The sequence below is a fragment of the Leguminivora glycinivorella genome, chromosome Z, assembly GCF_023078275.1.
Source record: "Leguminivora glycinivorella isolate SPB_JAAS2020 chromosome Z, LegGlyc_1.1, whole genome shotgun sequence".
Taxonomy (NCBI): Eukaryota; Metazoa; Arthropoda; class Insecta; order Lepidoptera; family Tortricidae; genus Leguminivora; species Leguminivora glycinivorella.
Genome location: NC_062998.1, coordinates 2,789,455 through 2,816,078, shown reverse-complemented (window position 1 = coordinate 2,816,078; position 26,624 = coordinate 2,789,455). Strand labels below are relative to the sequence as shown.

General features: G+C 38.8%; 2 protein-coding genes across 10 annotated transcripts in view; both read right to left on the bottom strand.

Annotated features, from left to right (window-relative positions):
- Nucleotides 1-1,391: 1,391 nt before the first annotated feature.
- Nucleotides 1,392-19,372, bottom strand: LOC125240958 (vesicle-trafficking protein SEC22b-B). Its single transcript, XM_048149180.1, has 6 exons — nucleotides 19,098-19,372; nucleotides 18,883-18,992; nucleotides 15,790-15,910; nucleotides 14,987-15,064; nucleotides 13,191-13,311; nucleotides 1,392-2,432 (listed from the first exon to the last, which is right to left on the bottom strand). Exons 1-6 carry the CDS (start codon nucleotides 19,170-19,172, stop codon nucleotides 2,284-2,286), a joined length of 654 nt encoding a protein of 217 aa, XP_048005137.1. The 5' UTR covers nucleotides 19,173-19,372; the 3' UTR covers nucleotides 1,392-2,283.
- Nucleotides 19,373-21,018: 1,646 nt separating this feature from the next.
- LOC125241595 (ecdysone-induced protein 74EF) overlaps nucleotides 21,019-26,624 on the bottom strand; it is a 320,422-nt gene continuing 314,816 nt past the window's right edge. For all 9 annotated transcript variants that reach the window (XM_048150148.1, XM_048150150.1, XM_048150147.1 and 6 more), the window contains one exon: nucleotides 21,019-24,630. In XM_048150148.1, the coding sequence (XP_048006105.1) occupies nucleotides 24,098-24,630 (533 nt within the window). In that variant the 3' untranslated portion in view covers nucleotides 21,019-24,097. The remainder of the gene's footprint in view (nucleotides 24,631-26,624) is intronic.

Genomic DNA, 26,624 nt, shown 5'->3' with positions numbered 1-26,624 from the left:
CGCTGGTATTAAATGACAAAACACGTGTTTCCGAGCTAGTGAGGGGAAAAGAATAACATTACTCTACTAAGCTGTATTCTAACAACGACATAGCAATCATTTATAGGCCTTCGCTGCGCTCAGATGCTTGGTATCAACCCTCACACGAATGTATTCAAAATTGAACTTAAATCTAACACACGCAAGTCTCAAATTCTCTCAAATCTGTTAGCGTGCGACACCGAGTGATGAGAAAATCGGGTAATCAGCGGCAAATATGCGATTATTGCAAATATTACAAAACTGGGCCATTTTTTTTTTTTTCAAAGTTGTCCACCCCACTTTTTTTGTAACATGGGTATTTTTTTTACGCGATTCATACTCAGAATAGCGAGGTCTTTCGATCCTGATAGGAGAAAAAAAATGTCCCAAGATTTCCATACATTTTTCAAGCCTTCCATTCCGTTACCGCCTTACAAAATGTATGAAAAAATGGTAACGGTAGGATTGAAAGAGCTCGCGATTCTGAGTAGAAATCACATAAAAATTTCCTAACCAAAAAAAGAAGGGTGGACAACTTTGAAAAAAAATGGCCCAACTACATATAGTGGATTTCAGAAACATACTTCTATAAAGTATTAATTAAGGTATTAAAATTTTTACCTTCCTTTGTGTATGATATTGATCTACTTAAAGGAATCTCTATTATACTATAAAACGTTTTCGTTGGCGTCAAAGTTTTCCTTTGGTATCATACACATAAGTAGGGTTAAAGTAGGTACCGATCAAGAACATATCAAGATATCACCAATATACATATTTTTATATTTGGGTGTTTATTACAGTAATTTCCAATATAATTTAGACAATATATTATTGTCCGTTTCTACGATTGCATAGTTACATGTATTAATAAACACACATTATGTTCGGGGAACGGGATTTCATATGGTGGAATTACATTTTAGATATTTAAAAAACTCGGCCATTTTGATATTTTAGTAGACACTTGAAAATATTGGATTTTAAACCAAGGTCCACAGAGAACCTCCTATAGAGTAGCAATCTTGTATATTTTGTTCGCGATACGAGTCACCAGTGCCAGGGGTACGAGGAGCGGGCGGGGAATGTGTTAAGCGCGCTGTGATTGGCCGTTTCAAGGACGGCGGGCAGTCGCGCCAGATGAAAGGGACTGTCCCTCTACTGACGCGTAAGTGGCCAATGTAAGTTGACCTATGCCGGCTCTGAATAAATTATAAATATGACTTTTATGTGGAATGTAATGACGTCTGTTTTTAAATTTGAGCTTCTTGTTACCTTTCCATACCATTTCACACTACAGGTGGACATCTTTAAGACATCAAAATACCCTTTTTTAATTTTTTTACTGCGAAAAACACGCGCTGCTTTCGGGTTTGTTACTTGGTCGCTACTGATCGGGCACGGCGAGCGCCCGCGCTTATATCAGTGCAAATACTAGGAAGGCTGGCGACCGCGAGTCGTCTTGTAATGGATGTCTATAGGGGTTGGTCTGTGCCAAGGTCAGTTTGTTGAAGTAAAGGGTACACTCGACCACTCTACAACCATGTCAAAATGACAAGCAGTAAGAGATTTCTTACAATCTGGTTTATAGCGTCACTATGACAAAGTTCTACAGTGGCCTAGGGTTCTAATTGGCTGACTGTACATTTTCATTATTACTCTTCCCATATAATTGAGCGACAGATAAACTCGGTAGGTACAAAAGTTCTCAAGCAACAAAATATACACAGACTAATCGAACTTCTGGAATGCGACTACTTTACCATTTTCTTTGAAAAATCTTTCGGAATTTGGTCGGAATAGCATAGGTGATATAATGAAGTACCCCTTTACTTTTTCAAAATGTCTCCAAAACAAAATGGCTGTGTTAATCAGTCAGAAGTACCAGGTTTACAGAACCCAGAAGAAAATGAAGTAGAATTGTTGTGTATACAAAGATACATCAATCTACAATTATATGTTTTTTAGCGAATCCAGCGCTCTTTTGCAAAATGTCCGCCAAGACAACAAACTGGCCGCGTTTGCTCGGCAGAAGTACCAGGCTTACAGAATCCAGAAGTACAGTACGAATACCAGCAGTATGACAGCACCGGCCGTCGCTTTGGTGAGCATAGACTTGGTGTTTAGGCAGATATAAATACAAAGATATCAATCTAAATACAATTATGTTTTTTAGCTAATCCAGCGCCCTTTTACCTTTACTTTTCAAAATGTCCGCCAAGATAACAAAATGGCTGTGTTTACTCGACAGAAGTACCAGGCTTACAGGATCCAGAAGTACAGTACGAATACCAGCAGTATAACAGCGCCGGCCGTCACTTTGATGAGCATAGACTTGGTGTTGAGGTAGGCTGCGTCCTTCTTATATTTCTGTGACATCATGGACAGGGATTGCGTTTTCGTGTCGAGCTCTGTAAAATAATTGATATGGTTAATATAATAAATTAAAATAAATGATATGGTTATAAACGGATTTTTTACACGTCTTATGGGTTAACCCATAAGACTATAATATATATACTTACCCCCTTATTCATAAACGTACTCTAAAGTTCGTTTGTCCTTTTCTATCACACTAATACGTCGGACAGGGACAAACGAACTTTATCGGCTTGATAACTTTAGAGTACGTTTATGAATAAGGGGGTTAGTATCTATTAAAAAGTTATGAATTAAATAGGTACCTAACAAATATTATAATTGGGAAGATGGCGCTTTACTGTGTTTGCTCTAAGTACTTATAGTGTCTACCAGTATTGATTATTTGGGGGTTCACATGTGTGTGTTTAGTTGTGCATATGAAGGATGCCAATGGATACGTAAAGCGTAAATCAGGGCAAATAATTGTATACGACGATTAAAATAACAATAATAGTTATTTGTTTTACAAGGGGGCAAGGTTGTTGTTTAACCGCACGTGCCAATATTGATACCCGAGCAAGCGAAAGATCTCAATATAGAACCGCGAGCGTAGCGAATGGTTCGAGAAGTGGAATCTTTAGCGTTGCGATGGTAGGTATCAAGGTACGAAGGTTAAACAAACTTTGCCACCGAGTGAAACACAACATTTTTCACGACACCAACACGCATAAAATACTAACTTTAAACCATCAAACTAAATCCAATCCATCAATTTATAAAATTTATTAAACAATTATGATTCAAAATCATCATTTATAGTTAAAATTTAACATCCAGCTTTAGACATCAAGTTAAAATTTGTATGAAACTTTGCACCCTTGTGGATAAAATGCGATTTTGCTATCCGTTTTCGAATTGTAAAATTGATCTTTACCAGTTGGTGTGGTGAAAAACATATTACAAATTCACAACTTATTATTCGAAATCAGCCAAAATCTAAAAGCTTACCATTACTATGTTTTACAGTTTTCGCGTCGCAATTAACTTATACATAAATATTGATTCGCTATTGAACAAAACCACCGTCTCTTAGGCCTGATTTAGACGGCGTGCGAACTCGCATACGATTTTAGTTACATTGCGGGCTGTTGAGGTTACTTACAATTCAGCACGGCCATCAAATACCGCAATGTAATAAAACTCGCATGCGAGTTCTCGTACCGTCTAAATGCGCCCTTAGATAAATTAAATCGCACAGAATATAATTTTTATAAAAATAAATAATTATCATAAGCCTTAGTAAGAGGTTAGAAGTGAATCATATAACGCGCATTACATCAATCGGCCTAGTTATACCAGGAACCAGGATACCCAGGTAATGTCTAATAGGTCTAAAAATAGCCGCTCCGTGCAATCAATAGCGGACTTGCGTGGTGCAAAGTGCAGAGGTCAACTCAACACAGAAGCAAAACTACACGGCACACATACGCATATTACAAGTACCAATTACGGGCAGGAAAATCAATAGGGAACTCGCCGGACCTTCAAATAAAATAAAGAAAAACATGGATAAAAACCACAAAATTAAAATTTTGAAAAAACCCCCGACCGCGACATAGTGGACCGATTTTCATGAAACATGGCTAAGAACACTCCCGACTAACTCAGCTTTCAGACAAAAAAACTAAATCAAAATCGGTTCATCCGTTCGGGAGCTACGATGCCACAGACAGACACACACACAGACAGACAAACAGACAGACAGACAGACACGTCAAACTTATAACACCCCTTCGTTTTTGCGTCGGGGGTTAAAAATAGTTATTTTTAAACCAAATTTCTATTTATTAAGTCAGATAGAAAAATAATAGTTATTTCGGAGAAATAATAATAGTTATATTCTCTGTGGCAAAGTTTGTTTAATCTTCGTGCCTCGAAACCCTCGCAAACGCTCAAGATTCTTTTTTTGACTTTGATATTCGATATTCACTGGTGAAAGACACCTATGTAAGTTGTGGTTACCTACTCGTATAATTAGATAAGCATCAGTTAAGACTTTTGTAACAAGATTTAAGAGCATGCAAGATGTATTATCTGTTGGTAATCCTAAATAAAATTAAAAATGAAATTATTGGAATTTTTCACTTGCTCGGGTATTGTCAATAAATCTAATAATACTGTCAATAAATCATCCATCACCATCGGTAATAACAGATGCACATACTATGACAATTTTCAAAAACAAACTCAAAACTTGGCTTGTTGAGCAGTCGTTCTATAGCCTTGATGAATTCCTGACTAGTAAATATTAATTATATATAAGCCAATTGTAATAACAATTACTTGTATAGTAGATACGTAAGATGATATGTAATTATATATTATCAATAAATTATGAGTATGAGTAAAACAACTCCATTAAATCAAATCCATCAATTAATTTAATATTTAAGATTCAAAATCATCATCTACAAGTAAAATAAACCAGCCCTGAAGCAGACATCAAGTTAAAATTTGTATGAAATTACTTTTGCACTCTTGTGGGTAAAATGCAATTTGGCTGTTTTCGAATAGCAAAGAGAGCCTTTACCAGTTGGGGTGTGGCAATTAAGACTACAATACACTGTATATACACTATAGCTAGTTCATAATCTAAATTTACATTCCTCCAAGTAGGTGATGGCTGCGCTCGCTGCGTTTTTAAAATCTTCCACTGGGCCATGGTACTTTGTCAGTGGGCACTCAAGGACAATAACCCGAACCAGTTGGGACGGTGAACATAATATTTACTGACTTTATAGCAATTTGACAGCAGATGCACACTAATGTACAGCTACAGTCAACCAATTACAATCCTAGGCCACTCTAGAACCCTGTCGTATTGACACCGTGCTTTATTTGCTATAGAAGTCAGTTTGACTTTTACTGTGAAAGAGTTCTACAGTGACCTAGGATATTGGTTGACTGTACATATATATCGTCACTACTTTGAAAAAAACTTGTATCTAAAATTGTAGTAAGTTGCGTTTTAACTTTGAGGAGAAGCATGAGATACGAGATTTTTTCAAAGTAGTGACGATATATGTGTGTGTAGTGCATTATTTCCTTTGTTCTTATCTAGTCACGCGTAATCCAAGTACTGTATCGGTGCGTCCCCAGGTCCCCACCTCACTTACAAATAGTGCGAAAAGGACGGCCTGACTTTATATCGTTTATCACGCGACCATGCTTGCCTGCCTGGGCTCAAATACAGGTGAACGTTTATTTGAATATACGTCTGTGGTCAACAACCATAAGTCACCAAACAAAGGACAATCAATGGAAATCATTCGGGTATTTGGATTGTAGTGGCACACCTCGGACACTGGCGATCAAATATAATGAAAGAGGCGCGTTCCTAGCACACAGTCTAAGCTCGTGTCACAGACCAACCCCTATAGACATCCATTACAAGACGACTCGCGGTCGCCAGCCTTCCTAGTATTTGCACTGATATAAGCGCGGGCGCTCGCCGTGCCCCCGATCAGTATCGACCAAGTAACAGACCCGAAAGCAGCGCGTGTTTTTCGCACTAAAAAATTGGAAAAGGGTATTTTGATGCCTTAAAGATTTCAAATTCCTTCAAATTTAAAAACAGACGGCATTACATTCCACAAATAAGTCATATTTATAATTTATTCAGAGCCGGCATAGGTCAACTTACATTGGCCACTTACGCGTCAGTAGAGGGACAGTCATACTTCTGTCCCTTTTCATCTGGCGCGACTGCCCGCCGTCCTTGAAACGGCCAATCACAGCGCGCTTAACACATTCCCCGCCCGCTCCTCGCACCCCAAACACTGGTGACTCGTATCGCGAACAAAATATACAAGATTGCTACTCTATAGGAGGTTCTCTGTGGCTCGTGTAGACTGAACGCGTACTATTCTCGTATGAGTGAGATATGACAGGTCGACTGTTCGCGGTTTTGACAGGCGGTAACTGTGAGGTAACCGAGAGGGGGTGGGCGGCATACTGTACGATAGTACTTTTATTATACTGTGGTTAAGATGTTTTACATAACATACTGTACCTACCCATAGGTAGGGAATATAAAAGGGTGCTAAGTGGTAGAGGGGAGTTTGAAATAAATCCTCTTTTTAACCGTCGCCTCAAATCTCTCAAGAAGGACGGTTCTCAAGTCGTCTGTATGTTTTTTTTATGTTTGTTCCTCGATATCTCCGTCGTTACTGGACCGATTTTGAAAATTTTTTTTTTGATTGAACGTATATGCATACAGATTGGTCCCATTTTTCTCAGAACCCAGTTCTGATGATGGGATCCTGGAGAAATCGAGGGAACTCCTCGAATCTGAAAGGCATATATATGTTGATTTTTGTGTTTTTAAAGCATGCATTTAGGTACAGAACAGTGACATTTGGTGCAGTGGAACTGCTGATGACGGCCAGAACGGAACTCTTCAATTCTGAACGGCACGCTTATAGTGACTTTGGTATTTTTATAAGAACATCATGCACTTTCGTCCAGAACAGTGACATTTGGTGCAGTGGAACTGCTGATGATGATCAGAACCGAACTCCTGAAATCTGAACGGCACGCTTTGGTATTTTTATAAGAACAGCATGCACTTTCGTCCAGAACAGTGACATTTGGTGCAGTGGAACTGCTGATGATGGCCAGAACCAAACTCCTCAAATCTGAACGGCACGCTTATAGTGACTTTGCAATTTTTATAATAACAGCATGCACTTACGTCTAGAACAGTGACATTTGGTACAGTGGAACTGCTGATGATGGTCAGAACCGAACTCCTCAAATCTGAACGGCACGCTTATAGTGACTTTGGTATTTTTATAAGAACAGCATGCACTTACGTCCAGAACAGTGACATTTGGTGCAGTGGAACTGCTGATGATGGTCAGAACCGAACTCCTCAAATCTGAATAGCACACTTATAATGACTTTGGTATTCTTATAAGAACAGCATGCACTTACGTCCAGAACAGTGATATTTGGTGGAGTGGAACTGCTGATGATGGTCAGAACCAAACTCCTCAAATCTGAACGGCACACTTATAGTGACTTTGGTATTCTTATAAGAACAGCATGTACTTACGTCCAGAACAGTGATATTTGGTGCAGTGGAACTGCTGATGATGGTCAGAACCGAACTCCTCAAATCTGAACGGCACACTCATAGTGACTTTGGTATTTTTGTAAGAAAAGCATGCATTTAAGTTCAGAACAGTGACATTTATTTAGTTATGTTTGTTAAGCATATTGAGTTTTCAAGTCAAAGTTTGTCAAGCTTCGATTTCTTATAATCGGATTCATGAGGAATTGAGGAAACTCCTCAAACCTTAACGTTATACGTATATTCATTTGTGTTGCCATCTAATAATTAAAGCATTAAAAGCAGTTTTAAAAAATACCTACACATTTCTACATAATCCAACATTCGCAAGTAGCTTTCACCAGAACCCGAAAGGCGACGGTTTTATTTCTTAAAAATTATTTGGGTTTACGCTTACATTTCAAAAACTATGCATCCTAGTGACATAATGACTATGAAAATGTAGATATTAGATAATCTATACTAATATTATAAATGGGAAAGTGTGTGTGTCTGTTTGTTTGTCCGTCTTTCACGGCCAAACGGAGCGACGAATTGACGTGATTTTTTAAGTGCACACAACAATACAACTTTCTAATGTGTTGGCAACGTGCATGTGACACTCCTTGAGTTGCAGGCGTCTATAGGTTACAGTGACTGCTTTCCACCAGGCGGACGGTATGCTTGTTTGCCACCGACGTAGCATATAAAAAAAACCATAACCTAGTACTTGTGAAACCATAAAACTCAGCTGGTTCAGAAATGGAGGAAGCAATAGCCAGAATAGTAGACAATTCATTCGCACAATAATACCTAGGCAAGATATCTTATTCTACACATTCGCTTATTAGCATTTTTTTTTAATTTTATAGCATTTAATTTTGTTCTTAGACTAGCTCTTTTACAATATGCATATAAAAGTAAAATATGTAAACACCTGTAGAAATATATGACTATGCGCCATGTTGCGGAATTTTATTAGAACTATTTTTTCATACTAAACTGAACTGTCACCCCATACATCAGAATAACAGCGCCCTCCTGACATTAGTCATATATTTCTGGTCAGGGTTTACAAAACCATATAAACACATAAAAAACCCAGGGTGCCGTCAGTTGCGGGGCAGGGCCCAAGCTGCCGGTAGTTAGGGCTGCAGAGAGAGGAACCGTCGGACTATCCGCGCCGTGTCCAAGATCACCGCCTTCTGCATCTGGCCCTTGATGCAGCCACCTAGCGAGAGTCTCGATTGGTCGAGACTCTTCGCTATGAGACCGTTCGCTGAAACGACTATCGGGACGATGATCGTCGAATCATCCCACATGGCGGTTATCTCGTAAGCCAAGTCTAGGTTATTTGCATAATTATTATACGATAGGTATCTTTTTTCGCTCGCAACAGCTTATTAACATAAACTTTAACTAAAAGAAGAATAATAAAGGGGTTAAGTTAACTGTGTTAAAGTTAATGGACAACTAAATATTTAAGTAAATATAATTTTACTTATGTGCAATTTAAAGAAGCATAGCGTTTTTGTTTTCATATTTTTTAAATTATTTATTTATATGAATAAATTGACATATGTATACAAACTAAGAAACTTAATAGCTAGCTTATACAGTCAGCAGCAGAAGTTGCGTAGCGGGCAAGGTGTTCAAAATGAACTTGACACGATCTTATTTTTAAGACAATAAGCGCGTGTTAGGATCATTGTGAACACCTTGCCCGCTACGGAACTTCTGCTGCTGACTATACCTAAAATAGTCCGCTGAGGCATTGTGCCAAGGATGCTGGACATTCCCTCGCTGTATCCTAATGCTGATACGACATACGTTATGCAAGGAAGTCGCCGGCTTTTCGCAATTCTCAAATTTTCACAATATTTTTTTAGATTATCTGTAAGCTAGAAAAATGTGTTTTTGTGTGTATACTGTGTAGTGTACGTATAAATGTATTGCTAAAAGTGTTTAAGTATGCTTTGTTAAGACCATTACATGGTCTCCATGTCTGGATGCATGTCTCTTGTAAGACGTACATCCATATAAAGTTCCCAACATTTCTAAAGGTAATAGAATCATGAGATAAAGCATTTTATGTAAGTTCTGCATCATGATGCACCATGTAGCTGCTAAATAGTGACCGTCCTCAATGAATTCTCTTTATTGTCTTTATTTCTGTTTTGTCCTATGGTTTTTTTTTAAATTATAAACTGGCCAGTGATTGACCTTAGTCGCACCTGATGGAAAGTGACGACAAGGCCGAGGTTGTAGCTCACTGGTTCAGTAACAGCCTATTCACTCTTGACTTGAATTCACCAAAATTGTATTGGCCCGGGAATATAGAGGATATTCCACAAGACACTGTGTGCAGACTGATTTCCGAAAGGCGCTTACAGTCATTCAATCGTAATATTAGGAACAACTTACCTTTTCTTTCATGTAACCGAGAGAACCCTGACTGTCTGAGTTCTGAGTTGTTTAACTGTATAAAAAAGGAATTTGATGCCTGCTTCATCCCCAAGAAGATGCAGGGCAAGGTCAAGGTTAAATTTAGCGACTGGGCTACGCCGGATATTCACGATAAGAGACGCCGGCTCTATGATTTGTATGATCTGCGAACAACTGATAAAAGGCCGGAATTTATAGAGTACGTAAAGAATTTCTCGAAATCTTTTAAAAGGATGTGTGTCGCCGCTAAAGCTGATTATTTATCCAAAAAGATCTTAAATTCCAGCGATAAAGTTAAAACTACATGGCAAGTGATCAGCAGTGAAACAGGAAAGCGTAAAATAAAAGAACGGCACTACAACCTACGAGTTGCTGATACTTTAGTAAGTTCCGACCGTGAAGTGGCAGATCACTTCGAGCGATTTTTCTCGAATATACCGGCAGAGACAACAAAGTCTCTTAACTCATCGCCAATTGTCGCTGAAGAAATGCTGCAAGCTAATGTAGAAGAATGTTCAGAAATATTCACATTTTCTTATGTTACTCCGACCATAGTTATTAAAACGTTCAGATCTTTAAATTTAAAGAAAACTGAAGATCTATGGGGCTTGTCAGTTAAAGTATTACACTCAATAGTAGAATCAATCGCACCCTATTTAGCTGAGATTTTCAACAGATGTATTGAAACTGGCATTTTTCCTGATATTATGAAACACAGCAAAATTATCCCGCTGTTTAAATCAGGAACGAAATCAGACCCGACCAACTTTAGACCTATTTCAATATTACCAGCGCTAAGTAAGGTCTTTGAGAAGCTTATTCTTAATCAACTGTTGTCTCACTTTAACAGAAATAAATTGCTTGACAATAATCAATTTGGTTTTACCAGAGGTCGTTCAACTACTGATGCCGGTGTGGTACTTCTAAAACACATCTTTGACGCCTGGGAAAGAGCTCAAGATGCTGTTGGAATTTTCTGTGATCTATCAAAGGCCTTTGATTGCGTTGATCACGAGAATTTAAAGAGAAAATTGAGCCACTATGGGGTTAAAGCTGCTGCCCTTGACCTTGTTTCATCGTACCTTTCCGACAGAACTCAGCGAGTTGTTATCAATGGGACTCAATCAGCAGGTTCACCGGTAGCACTTGGAGTGCCTCAAGGTTCAATTCTCGGTCCCTTCCTGTTCTTAGTATACATTAATGATCTACCGAAACTAGTGCAAGATAAACATGATATAGTGTTATTTGCTGACGACACTTCTCTTATATTCAAAGTTGACAGAAAGCAAAGCAGCTTCGATAACATCAACGATGCACTGTCTAGCATAACAGACTGGTTTACGGCGAATAACTTACTTCTAAACGCCAAGAAAACCAAGTGCATCAGATTTGCGCTTCCGAACGTTAAGCAGGTAAATAACAGTAAGATCCAAATGAAAGGTGAAACGCTAGAATTTGAAGATCGAACGGTTTTCCTTGGAGTCACTTTGGATTCAAAACTGCAATGGCATGCACATATAGCCACTTTAGCTGGCAAACTTAGTTCTGCAGCTTACGCAGTAAGGCGAATCAGACAACTAACAAACGTAGAGACGGCCAGGCTGGTATACTTTAGCTACTTCCACAGTGTTATGTCATATGGGATCCTGTTATGGGGAAAAGCTGCAGACATTCAGGCTATTTTTGTGCTGCAAAAACGAGCAGTCCGTTCAATCTACGGATTGGGCGGTCGAGCATCTTTAAGAGAAAAATTCAAAGAGGTGAACATTCTTACCGTTGCCTCTCAATACATATACGAAAATATTATGTATGTTCGGAAAAATATTCACGAATTCAAGCTTAACAGTGACATCCATAACTATAACACAAGGAACAAACATAAACTTGCTGTGACCGCCCACCGTCTCCGTAAGGTTGGTACGTCTTTCGTCGGGAACTGTACACGTTTTTATAACAAAGTACCAACCGATATAGTGGATTTGCCATTTGACAAATTTAAGGCACGCATTAAGCGTTTGTTGTTATGTAAGGCGTACTACACTGTGAAGGATTTTATAGATGATAGGGATGCCTTTAAGGTGGTTGCTTGTCAATAGATGAATGAAGTCGTATATATTTTTTCATTTTCTCTGCATTGTGTAATTAAGCATACTAGTGTTCAATTGACGTATGAGAACATATTCTCGTCTGATTATATTGTTTTTATTTAAGTTTAGTTGTGGACACTTGGAGACCTTATACATCTCCAAGATTATGTGTTTAATGTTTAATGTTTATCTTACTTTAATTTTATTGTATAAATCTATATTTCCTTCCTTTGTAACATACGAGCACAGAATATAGTGTCTTACAGCTATGTTTTATTATTTGAATATTTAATTTAGCCTGGCAGCTTGAACATGTCATGCACACTTAAAAGTCTTTGCTGCGGTGGCGTCGTTGATCGGGTCGCCACCTTCCCGAATAAAGGTTGAGGGAGGCGATGGCTGAGATACGCGTCATACTCGTGAACGGGTGCCGTCTGTGAAGACCGGTCTGTTTAAGCTTACTGGGGCTGTTATAACTTAGTAACTTTAATTCTAATTTTTATTAAATTAGGACACTTTGTTCGGTTGTCGTTTGTTTCCTTTCTTTTAGTGAATATTTTAAATATATGATTTTGACTCATGGAGACCATATACATCTCTAAGGAGAATTAGATTAAGTAGATATACATTTTATTTTTAGTTGTGACATTTAGAGTCATTTGCACCTCTAAAGTAATTTTAGACTTTTTTTTTTTTGTATTTGTACTTTTTATATTAAAATTTAGTGTAGTTCTTGGTTGTAATTCGACATTTAGAGACCTTCTACATCTCTAATTAATTGTATAGAGTTAACTTTAGTTAGAACTTAGAATTAGTATATAATAGTATCAATTGTAATTTCAACTCAATTTTAAATATTTTTTTAAATACCTATGTACATGTGACGTGTAAAAGTGCCCCTGTGGCCTATTTGCTGAATAAATTATTTTGATTTTGATTTTGATTTTGAATACAGATGAGGGGAGCATGTTCCATTCCTTAGCAGTTCGCATTAGGAAATTGACTGGCAGAGAGAGTCTAAAGTCGTCCATTTGTACTTTTTTACTATGCAATAAAGTTAGACCGGAGAACACGGCTCAGCGCTGCAGCATGATGCTCTCTGTAGCAGCTACACATTGTTTGTGGTCGTCAATAAATATTGAAGGCTGTCAATAAATACTGACCGGAGAGCACGGCGCCGCGCTGCAGCACGTCGTCGATGTTCTGCATCATGATGCGCTGGACGTCGCCCAGCTGCCCGCCGAGGGCGGCCGCGGCGCCCGTGCGGCGCGCGCGCGTCCCGCCCTGCACGCAAACAAAACACTATGATATGGCCGCTGTACACATATGGCCAACGGTTCCACCAACCCCCTTGGCCAAGCGTGTAGAGGGCTACTTGGCCGTATATTGGCAGTTGGCGCTAGCGCTGGCCGGCCAACCGATTGGTGTCGGTTTTTTGTCCACACATCAAAGGATCTGCGTTTACACGTTGGCGCTTCATTCAGTTGGTCGTCAGCCGTCAGAGAGGACAGTAGTGAAATATTTACGAAAATAATAAGTTTATCTATGCCAATAATAGTGTAGATTTTAGGAAATAAAATAACCTTGCAAATGTTTAATGTATTGCCTAAAAAGATAAATGTGCTTATCAGAATACTCAAAAAATTGTTAATATTTCAATTAATTTAATTTTACTACGGGGTTATTATTTTTTAATCAAATTTTGCTGACGACGTAAATGACCTAGAATTTCCTAGCCTTTTCCATTCCACGTCCATCTTTCATGAAGAGCCAATGCCAAATGATTGGTTTGCCAATGTGTAAACAGCGGCTCTTATCTTGGCCAAGGGGTTTCACAAAGGGTTGGTGGAACCGTTGGCCACATGTGTACAGCGGCCATTACAGGTCAACCAATTACAATCCTAGGCCCACCTTTGCACAGTAAGGGCCAGTTGCATCAACCACATTTGACAGACACATCATCGTCACGCAGCAGACGACTATGGAACTTCACATACAATAAAATTTAACGATGATAGACAGTTTGATGCACCCGGCCCTAAGTGTATAGGCCTAAGTGGCCGCTCGGTCGGCGCTATGCGGCGTGGACTCAGGAGTCTTGCATGAGCTTCAATTGTTTGACATGCACGCCGAACGCCAATATGAGCGACCACTCAGGCTTTACACTAAAAGTTATTCTATACTGATGTGCTAACGGAAATTTTCCAAAATTCTGAAATTTTCACATAGGAAACTTCGGAAACTTTCCAGACTTTGTATGGACAATTGTATGGATGGAAACTTTCCATTTCATAAATTTAAATTCCCTTTATTTTTCGTGAAAGTTTCGTGAATTTTTCAAGAAATTTAAGATTTTTTTGGAAAGTTTCCGCAACTTGCACATCACTAAGCTTTATGACAAATAGAACACGTCCACAAGACAGTGTTTTAGAGTGGCCTAGGATTCAAAATGGTTGACTGTGACAGTACAACAGCACGCAAGAATGGAACGAACAAGTGAATGAATACTTAAATTATCAAACAGGACTTTTCGGAACTTGTGTGTGAAAACTCATTTGATATACATATATGCCAGTAGCTTTTTAGTGAAGGAAAGCATCATAATAGGGCTTATTCTAAGAGTTGGAAGGTCAGACGCCTGACGCTTTCGTAAAAACTAGTGTCTACGCCAATTCCAGGGATTAGTTGGCAAAGAGGAGCCCATCGCATCAAGTGTGACAAATGTTGAGTGCATGGTGACCCTTGCCTGCTAAGCCAATGCTCCAGAACTTGAATACCAGTAAAGGTTTTTTTTTTTTAGTGTAGTCCTGTATATTCGTTCCTGAGTCATGAGTTTTTTCTATGTATTTTAAAAAAAAATATCGGTGTCTGAGTTGCGAATACTTCACAAGCCTTCTTTAGCTTACCATGGAGCTTAGTCTAGTCAATTTGTGTAAAGATGTCCCATAATATTATTTACCTCGCTATACTGGCGCCTTGCTCGCTGCATCCACGTATCGAACTCGATGAATGTGTAAGGTCGAGTCACTGTGTTCACCTGCAGGACAAAAATAAAAAAAAAATCACTTCACTACTCACGAGTAATTAATAGTACAATACGATAAGTGTGGAAAAAAAAGGAAGTTTTCCTTTTCGCACGTATATCTTGCGATATTTTTCAGTACAGACAGAAGTTTCGACCTGACAAAAAATGAGCCACTTTGGGCACTAATTATATATTTTTAATCCATACTAATATTATAAATGGGAAAGTGTGTGTGTTTGTTTGTTTGTCCGTCTTTCACGGCAAAACGGAGCGACGAATTGACGATTTCTTAAATGGAGATAGTAGAAGGGATGGAGAGTGACATAGGCTACTTTTTGTCTCTTTCTAACGCCACCACTTACCTAAATGGGGGGTGGACGTTTGTATGGAGCATTTCGAAATGTTCGCGAATTTAACGCGAGCAAAAGCGCGGGCAAAAGCTAGTTTTATATATTTTTACCAATTTACTTATTATACCTACTGGCTTTTCCATGTTTCAACAGCTTGTTTATTTATTACAGTACATCCACATCATATGTATTACATCTTACACAGTTGATTTAATTGCTTATAGTTCTCAGTCTGATACAAAATGACAATTAAGGAGTACATAGCACTCTATCAACAGCTTATCCTAGCATTATTTAACATTCTATACAGTCATTCTATTCTCTTTGTTAATAACTTCTATGTTTTGTAAATCAAGTTAGTCACATAATTGAAATAAAAGTACCCACCCTCTTCCCGTACTGCTGGTAGAACTCCTGAGCGATCTCCTCGAGGTAGCTGAACGCTAGCCGCTTGTTGTAGTTCCTCTCGCACAACACTAGATAGCAGATCTCGTTCTCAATGAGATAGCTGCAACATTCAATGAAGATTTAATACATTTAATTCAAGTAAAGTAAGCGCTGGTGGCCTAGCGTTAAGAGCATACAACTTTCAATCCGGAGGTCGCGGGTTCGAACCCCGGCTCGTACCAATGAGTTTTTTAGAACTTATGTGCGAAATGTCATTTGATATTTGTCAGTCACTTTTCAGTGAAGGAAAACATTGTGAGGAAACCGGACTAATTCCAATTAGGCCTAGTTACCCTCTGGGTTGGAAGTTCAGACGGCAGTCGCTTTCGTAAAACTAGTGCCTATGCCAAATCTTGGGATTAATTGTCAAACTAGGCTCTCATCAGCCGTGGCAAATGCCAGAATAACTCCAGGAGGATGATGACTATAAAAACATGTGAAGAATGTGAAAATAATAATATATGCTAGTTGTCAACATATTAACTAAGTATTTTTCAAGACTATGTCTCTTTACATGATATTATACAGTACTGGACAAAATTCTTCATACACCGACATAAAAAAATAAACTTTCTATCATAATTTCTCTACCCTTAAACTTAACATCACAGTTGTGTTGAAAACTTTTGGCTAATTTCATGGCGTACAACATACAGACAACAATATATCAATGATTGTACAATTATTGTTTTACATGGGTATAAATATAAATATTAGTACTTTTGGCTCTGGACAAATTTGATCATACAGTAATTAAAATACGAATGAAATGCAATGTATTCGTGAGTATGGCTTTCATCTGCTTTAGATATGGCTGCTTGTCTCGGAGGAACATTTTCAGGTACAAACTGAAGGTATTTATCTAGCCCAAGTTTTTTCCTGTGTGCCTACTAAAGTAGGCAAAGTGGGTATAATTCAGAATAACATTTGATATTTTCTTTGTTTTTCCAAAAACTTCCTTAAATTTTGACTAGGATGGATAACATGAGACTATGTCAGCCATTGAAGCTACTTAATCCTATGAATCACAACGAACGCATGAAATAGACATACTAGTATTTTCTTTCAGTCATCTTTTCATATATATTCAGACGGGCGATGGCTGAAAGATAATACCAGTATGTATATCTCAATGCGTTTGTTATGATTAATAGGAATGAATAGCTTGAATGGCTAACATAGTCTCATGTAATCAATCCAAGCCAAAATTTAAGGAAGTTTTTGGAAAAATAAAGAAAATATCAAATGTCATTCTGAATTATACCCACTTTGCCTACTTCAGTAGACACACAGGAAAAAGCTTGGGTTAGATAAATACTTTCAGTTTCTAACATAAAATGTTCCTCCGAGACAATCAGCGATATCTAAAGCAGATGACAGCCATACACACTACTACAATGCATTTCATTCGTATTTTAATTACTGTATGATCAAATTCGTCCAGAGCCAAAAGTACTGATATTTATACTGATGTAAAAAAATAATTGTACGATCATTGATATGTTATTGTCTGTATGTTGTACGCCATGAAATTAGTTAAAAGTTTTCCAATACAACTGTGATGTTAAGTTTAAGGGTAAAGAAATTATGATAGAAAGTTTATTTTATATGTCGGTGTATGAAGAATTTTGTCCAGTACTGTAATTTACTGCATAATAATACTTTATAGATTGAACTAAGGAAGATTAGATTGAAGAAAATTTTGTGTGGTAATGACAGACATCGACAATTTACATGATAACAACATCTTAGAATTGACCAATACATGATATCACAATTACTTCATACAATAATTATCTTTTTATCATATCAAAACCTATTTCTAACCATAAATGATATAAACAATTGATATGTAGGTACAGTCAGCTACATAAATATCTATTTAGCTGTGTTCAATTTTGAACCTTCTCCCAGTAATAAGTTTTGACATGTACAGATATGTATAGATATGACTGTACTTTGACAGAAGCTCAGAAGTCCAAACTCGGGGTTTGCCAGAGAGCTATGGAGCGCAGCATTTTAGGTGTGAAGCTGCTGCTCGAAAAGCGGTCAAGTTAAAGTGGGACTGGGCTGGACATGTCTGCCATATGCCGAATGACTTGTGGGTCAAGATACCCACGGAGTGGGAGCCCCATGAGTCGAACAGAGGATCCGGCAGACCTCGCCGGCGATGGCGGGATAACTTGGACTCCTTTTTGACAGACTGGCCAGTTGTAGCTCAAGATCGAGAGGAGTGGAGGAAGAAGGGGGAGGCCTTTGCCCAGCAGTGGGACACAATAGGCTCATAATAATAATAATGACTGTACTTATACCTTTTCATATTCTACTTGGTGGCAATCAATAAGTAATACTCATTATGTTGAAAGTGTACTCCGTATGTAGGTGACTGTTAAGTATGGTTTGTTGTTACACAAAATTGAGTCATATTGCTTAAACATACAGTCACTTTTTCGTGACCTGTGAGAGATATGATTTATTAAAAACATCTCACAGGCATTATTTTGTTCTATTACCTAGTATTATGGATACTGAACGAAAAAGGTGTCGCGTAAATGACTAGTTATGATTACCTGGGTGAATCAAATTTTCTTTGCCAGCAAAATTTCGCATACTTCGACTACATGTGGTCAGAAAATTTAATTGGGATTTAGTCTAATTAATGTATACTTATTATATTAAAGACAAATATACTAGCTACGCAATACAACATGTAATTATAGGATTTCCTATTTTATAACTTTGTTTCGAGCAGTGACCCAGTGGACATAGCTGTCCCTCACTTTTGTATGAAAAAAGTGTCTCTTCCACTGGGTCACATATTGTTTTAATTAAAAATGAATCGTTTTTAAATTTTTCCCTAATTGGTATACGTGAAATAAGGATCTTTATTCACGATGGTAAGGTTAAAAGTCACAAAAGTAGACCTAATAATAAGTAAGGGTAATTCTTGCAAAAAGCAAGAAAAAGTTGATTCACCCACCTACAGTGCGAAAAGTAATGGTAAATCGAAACAAAAATTAATAAGCAACTCACTGGAACAAGAAAGGTCCGGATTCAATCGAACACCGTAGCGGAGACTGCGGTCCTAGTTTCCGGAACAGCATTTTCGCCTGATTTTGGTACTCCAAGATATTGCAGCCGCTCTGCCGAACGCAAAATAAATTGAAATAACTAATTAGAATAACGTGGTAACACAAAGCTGTGAGTATTTACGGGGTCATAAGGGTTTTGGCTAGTATTTCGAATACCTGTTCGTCGTCTTGCATGGTTGCGGCGAGCGGCAGGCCGTCGACAACTCGAGCAATCATCGTCATGAGCACCATTTTGGATTCTTAAGTTGATAACTGTTTATTCGTAATATTATAAATGTTCCGATACTAGAGAATGGTCTGTTGAGTTTTGTAAACAGCACAGAATCGATTTATTCACATAACAATCGTGTATTTCTTGACATTATTTGGTAGCAACTGTGCAAGTTGGATACACAGCTATACGCAGCGTTTTGCTATACACGTCACCGCAGCCGCAGAAAGGTGACAGTTTTGACAACCGTCACGTCAGCCATAATGACTGCTTAAGATGCGTTCAGGGTTTTTTACTTAATACTGTGGAAATCGTTAGAAATATTATAGTAATTACATATATATTACAATAATGTCATGGTTTTGTAATCAGTTAAAATAAAATCTTAGCAAGTTGATAAATTATCTATGGCATTTACGTATTAATTACAAAAAAAATCACTTCAATAAAACTGCCATCTAGTGGGGAGTAGCCAAACTTTTCCCCTCTAGATGGCAGTAGCAGCAGCAGACTTTGACGCAGTTGAAATGTATCCTGCTAGATGGCGCTTTAATAAATATTTCAAAGTTTAACACGTGCAATTTTCCGCCCATGCCGCTAGAATGCAGCACTAGCACATATTGTAAATTATGAAGTAATAGTACCTAGCATCTACTTTATTTTCATTCGTTTTTTATTTTTGGGTTTGTCTAAATCAAAGTCTATCACGAAACTCAAATGTGCAATAATGTACTGGAAGTATCGACATGATATTATGATTTTTACGTTACGTGGAAGTGTGTCGAAATCGTGTGTTACTAATTGGTTACTAACCAAAGACATATAAGGTGCATTAGGGTAATTCCGAAAGTCGTCTAATTACGACAATCGCATAAAAATCACCATTATTTCCATCATATCAAGATTCCCCTTTCGGAATTTTCCGAGCATTTCTGTCATTCGGAATTACCCAAATGCACCTTACATATAACACCGTACTACTCGATCCTCTTTGTTACTAACAAATTAATTTTCTCAAACATGGTATGAAATATTGATGTTATGTGCCTTATAATTGGCAGCGAAGTATGACGTTGCAGGTGCGGCTAGGACGATTGACAGATAATGGAATTTCATACAAACCTTGCAGGCCAAGGCCGGCAAAGTCTTCTTTTTTAATTTCCAAACACAGATAATTGTGACATAACATCCAGGTATTTAGCCAATTAAAAAAAAACTATAAGGGGCTTTATAGACGTGCCAACTGCAACTGGTACGGGCCCTACACAATATTTGATTTTGGGTGCGTTTTCATACAAAAAAAAATTTTTTCGTTTTTTTTTGTTTTTTTTTTTCATTTTTTTTTTATAACGTATACGGGGCATCAAAGGGGTTCGACTATTTTTTATAAGCGTATACAAGTTACTATTTTCAGGGCATCATAATGTTTGAGGGAACGGCGGGAAATGGGGTTGCCGGCCGAAGACATATAGACGGCCGAGCGAAGCGAGGCCGGATAGGTCTGAGGCGGGCGGGTTGTCCCGGCCTCTGTAGTAATGTACTATATATGTATATGTGAAATTCTCAAATGAATCCTGAGCTTTTGTAATATGCTAATTATCAATATTGTCATGATCCTTTTATTTCAAGCAGCACTTATTGTGTAAGTAATGGTGCTCTTACATTGGATGTTATATTATAAAATCTAAGCCGTGTGAAAGGAACAGCATTTGATAGTACTTACTACCTAATAGTGTTTTCTAATCTAATAGTACAATTATACATATAACATTTTGTAACAACCAATAATTATGGGAGGACCATTAGAATCGTGTCAGGGCATATGTTGATAGGGTGTTTCAGAGGGTCGTCGATGAAAAACAACATTTTTATTTTATAGTGGATATTTTATTAACTGTATCATCATGCATCAAGTTTATGTGCTAAATCATTTACACTTATAACTAACTATACATAGAAAAATAACTTAACTATTGGGCAGAAAATACAGTATTTGTAGAGAATAACAACTAAATTATTTTTTATAATTATATTAACGTAACGGACTTTTAACTGATTATAAACTAGTGCCTGCGCCAGTCGCGCAGTTGCTCTCGGAGCGACACGAACGATCGGGGTGGGGGTAGAAGTTCCAGCCACACAGAAACATTTAAAAATCCCGAAGGAATCAATTTCTCTAAAATTTCTTTAAATACGACATTAATTTATATTTAATTTATTTTAACAATTGAGTACGTACATATATTGAATATTGAAAACGTTAAAAACTTCAGTGCGTGCCGCGGTCCTTGGCGGGCCAACTCCCCGCTACTCTCGAACACTACCCAATACATCCGGAAAACAGTTCTACTCTAACTGAACATAATACGGTTTGTAGGTAAGACTTGAAATTAAAAACAGCGAACGCGCGAGGCGTTTAGAACTCTAGTAGCGGCAATATGATTTGTTCGCTCGTTTTTGAAACGGGCGAAGGAACAGTGTCACTGGTAGCCGGCACGGCGCACGGCACCGGACGACCGGTAGGGAGTATGGAGAGTCGGCGCGCCCGCACTCGCCAATCTTAACCCGAGTCACTAACCTTCCTCCCCCTGATTCTCTGCCAGCCAACGGCCGTGTGCGTTATTTTTTAATCTCGAAAACCTCACACCAAATATGGCTTCCAATTACAAATAATTTTTTAAAACTCTACGACTAGGCTCGATTTTCGAGGTGCTGATAAAATTTACACTGATAAGTACATTATCTTATTAAACTTTGATTTTTTAACAACATCAATTCGACTAAGATACGACAGAGCATCGTTTTAAATGCTTGCTCGAACATTCCGGTAACGGGAACCGTCTAAAGCAGAGCCTATCGGTCCTGAGAGCTCACATTCCATCACGTGGTCCAATCATTACATTTATAATTTAATTACAATTATCCATTTACAATAAAATTTCTAATCTAAAGAACGAAATTCCCTAAAAAGTAAAACATGGAAGCGCTGGTGAGGTCCGCGTGAGGCCTGCGCGTGCGCGTGCGCGCGCGGCCGACGCAAACCTCACCAGCGCGAGGTACGCGTATCGTTTATCCGAGAGAAATAAATTAGTTAATCTATTAATTATATTTACAAAAGCATTACAAGTGCCGAAAAGTAAATTTTGAACCCTAGCTATACAAAAATACGATTAAATCCACATTTTAAGGTATATATAAAATTTAATCACACGGGACACTGGATTTGTTCGAAGAATTGGACACTGAGATCTTTAAATAGAATTTATACTTAGCACACTGGGTGTATACATATATATACCTGCATAGCCTGGATTGGTCTGTTATATATAAATTTCGAATGGAGAGATCCTGCGGTCCCCACATAGCACCTTCAACTGCCTGGAGCCCCGAGCCCGCGGAGCGCGCACCCACGCACCACACAACATCCTTACCACTACATAATTGATATAATTATTTTGAATATAATATAAAAATTACTTGACAACATCGGAAAACTTAGTGGCGCAGTGCGAGCTCCGAACAACATAATGGACACTTCCTATTCTTCCTAACAATTCTATTCACGGACCGTTTAAAAATATTAATATGGTATTGGCAAACAGCTGACAGCCAGCGGCCCAATCTAGGGCCCGCCGGCGTCAGTTACGTCTCCCAGCCAATCAGAGAGCGAGTTTATTAACCAATCACAGCGCAGAGAACTCCGCTCACTTCACGGTCATTAGTTTGATAGTTTCAGAGTTGTACGAAAATAAAGATATCTAGGCTACACTTTTAAAAACTATCTAGTTAAAAATTATCATGTTTTCTATAACATTGGACCACAAATCGTAATTAATTATTAATATTTAATTCAGGTAACAAAAAATGGGGGCGTCGCGCCGCGTGGTTGTAAGTCTAAAATGACGTAAGAGCCTCGAATGCTTTTATGTCATTTGGGAATTACATCTGTCTGCGAAGTTTCTGATATGCAGCTGGCGGGCAACGGGTTTCAATTTTGATATGTACTTAAATGTGTTGACGCACGACGCCTCCTTAAATCGTATTTAATATAATTATTAAATAAACATACATAAACTAGAGCAAGTTCACTTAAAAACACTATTTAAAATAATTAACACAATTAACGCACAAAATATCATCCCTTAATTAAAGTATCAGGTCTAAACAGAAGTTGGCAGTAGATATCAGTTCTGTCGTAGTGTTCGTTGAGGCGCCTCTGGCGGACAAGAACTATACTCAGCTCACGAATTAAGTTAACTATTAAAATGTCCTTCATTCATAACATATAATTATTTATATAACGAGAATATGCGAGCGCCGGCTCCTATGAAGTCACAGTTAACCGTAATGCACGAAGCACCAAGATATAATCTGAGAAGGTAATATAATATGATATTTTTGTCACTATAGTAAACATCCAAGTTTACGTAAATATTTCTTTATTATAAACTCTTATAAGACTATTAATAGGTTCTTATTGTAGTTTCAATATGAAGTGTATAAAGTTATGAAGTATATAGTTTGCGTAGTCTGAGGTAGGCAGTTCGGTTCCCGACTTGCCCCGGGCCGGCAGCGCCGGCCGACGACTAAAAGGAATTATATATGTACAGAAACGTCTTTAAACATTTAAAAATTCGTTTCAACATTATACAAAAATCGCTCCATCTTCGCGTAGCAAATTTAGTCCTTTCTGTGAATCCCCTAAATATATATAAACATTTGAGCAATCATTTTCGTCTCCCATACCTATTTTTGTATAAATATTAAATTCAACGACAATTTTTTAATTTAAAAATTTAGTTTATCCACATAGATTAATCACGAAAACACTCTTAAGCGATTAGAACGCGATGATGAAAGTAGACGAATTTACTAAAGTGAATGAATGTTTAAGTGAAACGTTGGAACGCAGTGTCCTGTCACCGACGCGGCGGCGGGCGCGCACTTAAGCCAACGAGCAGTCGATCTCCACGATGTCCTTGGGCACGTCCACGAACTGGTAGACGAGGCGCTGGCCGTCCACCTTGGCGAGGATGCCGCGCTGGTAGTAGTAGCGCAGCGCGCGGCCCATCGTCTCGTAGTTCATGTCGGGCTTGTTCTTGTGCAGGCCCCAGAGGCGCGACACCGCCTTGGAGTCCACCAGCTTGAAGACGCCCTTCTCGCGGTTCGTCCACTTGATGTAGCGCGGGCAGTACTCGCGGTCCTGCAGCAGCTTCAGCAGGAACTCCCAGAGGTAGGTGGTGGAGCCCTCCCGGCTCTTGCGCTTCACGCCGGGCGTGGGCGGCGCGTCGGCGCGCGGCCTCTTCTTGGGCTTGAGTTTGTTGTGGTGGTGGTGCCGCTGGTAGTCGCCGAAGTCGAACACGGAGTAGGGCAGGTCGTGCTCAGGCAGCGGCGGCGGCGCGGGCGCGGCGAAGTGGTGCGTGCTGCCGCCGCCGCCATACCCGTAGCCGTACGCGTCGCGTTCGCTCACCGCTCCCGCTGCAAACAAAATACACAGTTAGTCAAGATTGTCAATAACAATGGAGGAATATTGGGTTGATTAGAGACAACGTAGTCGTGTTACTAGGTGCCTTATCCACATTCATCGAGAGTCAGAAAAAGATTAGAACCAATAGGTAAGCCTTAACAATCTTAACATGCTTCAAGCTAGGAACATACTACGCGGACGTCCGTCGTAAAACGACCGCGACCGCGACCTATCAGTGTGCACGGAACAAAACATCCAGAGAGCCAGATTTCGATCGGACGTCCGTGCGCTCAGGCCACGTCCGCGTCCGTCGACCGATAGTTTGCACTTATTTCCATTGTCCAGATTCCCGTCCGCGGTCGATTTACGACGGACGTCCGCGTAGTGTGTTCCTAGCTTTAACATGAGCATTATACCATCTATCTCGTTTGTAGGATTAAGTTACTTTCAGAATGATGACCAAAACATATAGAACAACTAAATGACATACGAATTAATTCCGTCTTCTGTCCACATTTCCGTATGTATCACATTTGCGGTTGTCCCGCCAAGTAGGCCGCAAGTTAGACGTTCGCAAACTTGTAAGATGCCTCCTTCCGTTCTAGTTGGCTGCCCTAATACACTGGTCAAAAAGAGAAATAAAAAAACAAAGTCCAAGAGCGTGTCGGGCCACGCTCAGTGTAGGGTTCCGTAGTTTTCCGTATTTTTCTCAAAAACTACTGAACCTATCATGTTCAAAACAATTTTCCTAGAAAGTCTTTATAAAGTTATTTTTTTCATATTTTTTAAACATATGGTTCAAAAGTTAGAGGGGGGGGACGCACTTTTTTTCCTTTAGGAGCGATTATTTCCGAAAATATGAATATTATCAAAAAACCCTTATTCATTTTTAAATACCTATCCAACAATATATCACACGTTGGGGTTGAAATGAAAATAAATATCAGCCCCCACTTTACATGTAGGGGGGGTACCCTAATAAAACATTTTTTTCCATTTTTTATTTTTGCACTTTGTTGGCGTGATTGATATACATATTGGTACCAAATTTCAGCTTTCTAGTGCTAACGGTTACTGAGCTGAGATTATCCGCGGACGGACGGAAGGACGGACGGACGGACGGACAGACAGACAGACAGACATGGCGAAACTATAAGGGTTCCTAGTTGACTACGGAACCCTAAAAAATAGGATTATATCGTAAGTCTAGTATAACTGGATCAGAAATAATCGGTGGATGGTAATGGCATAGTTTACATATATTTACAGGAGGTGTAGCGGAGAATAAATTATTATTATTTGGGGGCTGTTCAAGTATTACTCAGACACATATTTGCGTATATCAAATCAACATTTATTTAGTAAGTTAAATTTACGGTCAAAAAGACCTCAGGATCGCCGCTTGGCGGAAAAAATATTTACGAGTAGAAAACCCTCATTAATTGAATCAGATTGTTCCGAAATTGTTCTTGTACGGACTGGTTTTTAAAGCATATCACTGAGGGTCAATAACATCGAATTCGATGCAATCTCACGAGCGTTGTCGTGGACGTGCCCGAATCATAGTATTCTCCGTTTAACGAAATATCAGTACATAGTATGTGTTGTATTGCACGCGCAGGTCTCTCACCGCCGCGCAGGTGTAGTCGGACCATAACTCGACAGTATACAATACACGCTTGTACAAAAACTGAGGAACAGCTGTCTTTTTACGCTGTCACTAGTTCACTACATTTGGCGAATCTTCTAGCCAACATGTTTGCCCTTACTGCGGTGGCTCGCCTCTGCCTTTCTATGTCTTCCTGGTCTTTTAAACTGGACAAGATGTGACCAAGATATTTGACTTCGTGGACTCTCCGCAATTTAACTCCATCAAGCAAAAGAGGTGGTACATGTGTGGGCATATTGTGCTGCCTCCATGAGCATAAATTCAGACTTGTCCGGATTGTATGGCGTATCTCTCGCATTCTGCAAGTATCTTACGCATAGCTCCCACAGATGGTGC

What these genes read in the sequence shown, in the direction of transcription:
- LOC125240958 (XM_048149180.1), bottom strand. Translation starts at nt 19,172, where the DNA reads ATGGTGCTCATGACGATGATTGCTCGAGTTGTCGACGGCCTGCCGCTC. An exon ending in TCCGGACCTTTCTTGTTCCA is followed by an intron (nt 15,911 to 18,882) that starts GTGAGTTGCTTA and finishes TGAATGTTGCAG; the next exon opens with CTATCTCATTGAGAACGAGA. An exon ending in GCGCGGCGCCGTGCTCTCCG is followed by an intron (nt 2,433 to 13,190) that starts GTCAGTATTTAT and finishes ATTATTTTACAG; the next exon opens with AGCTCGACACGAAAACGCAA.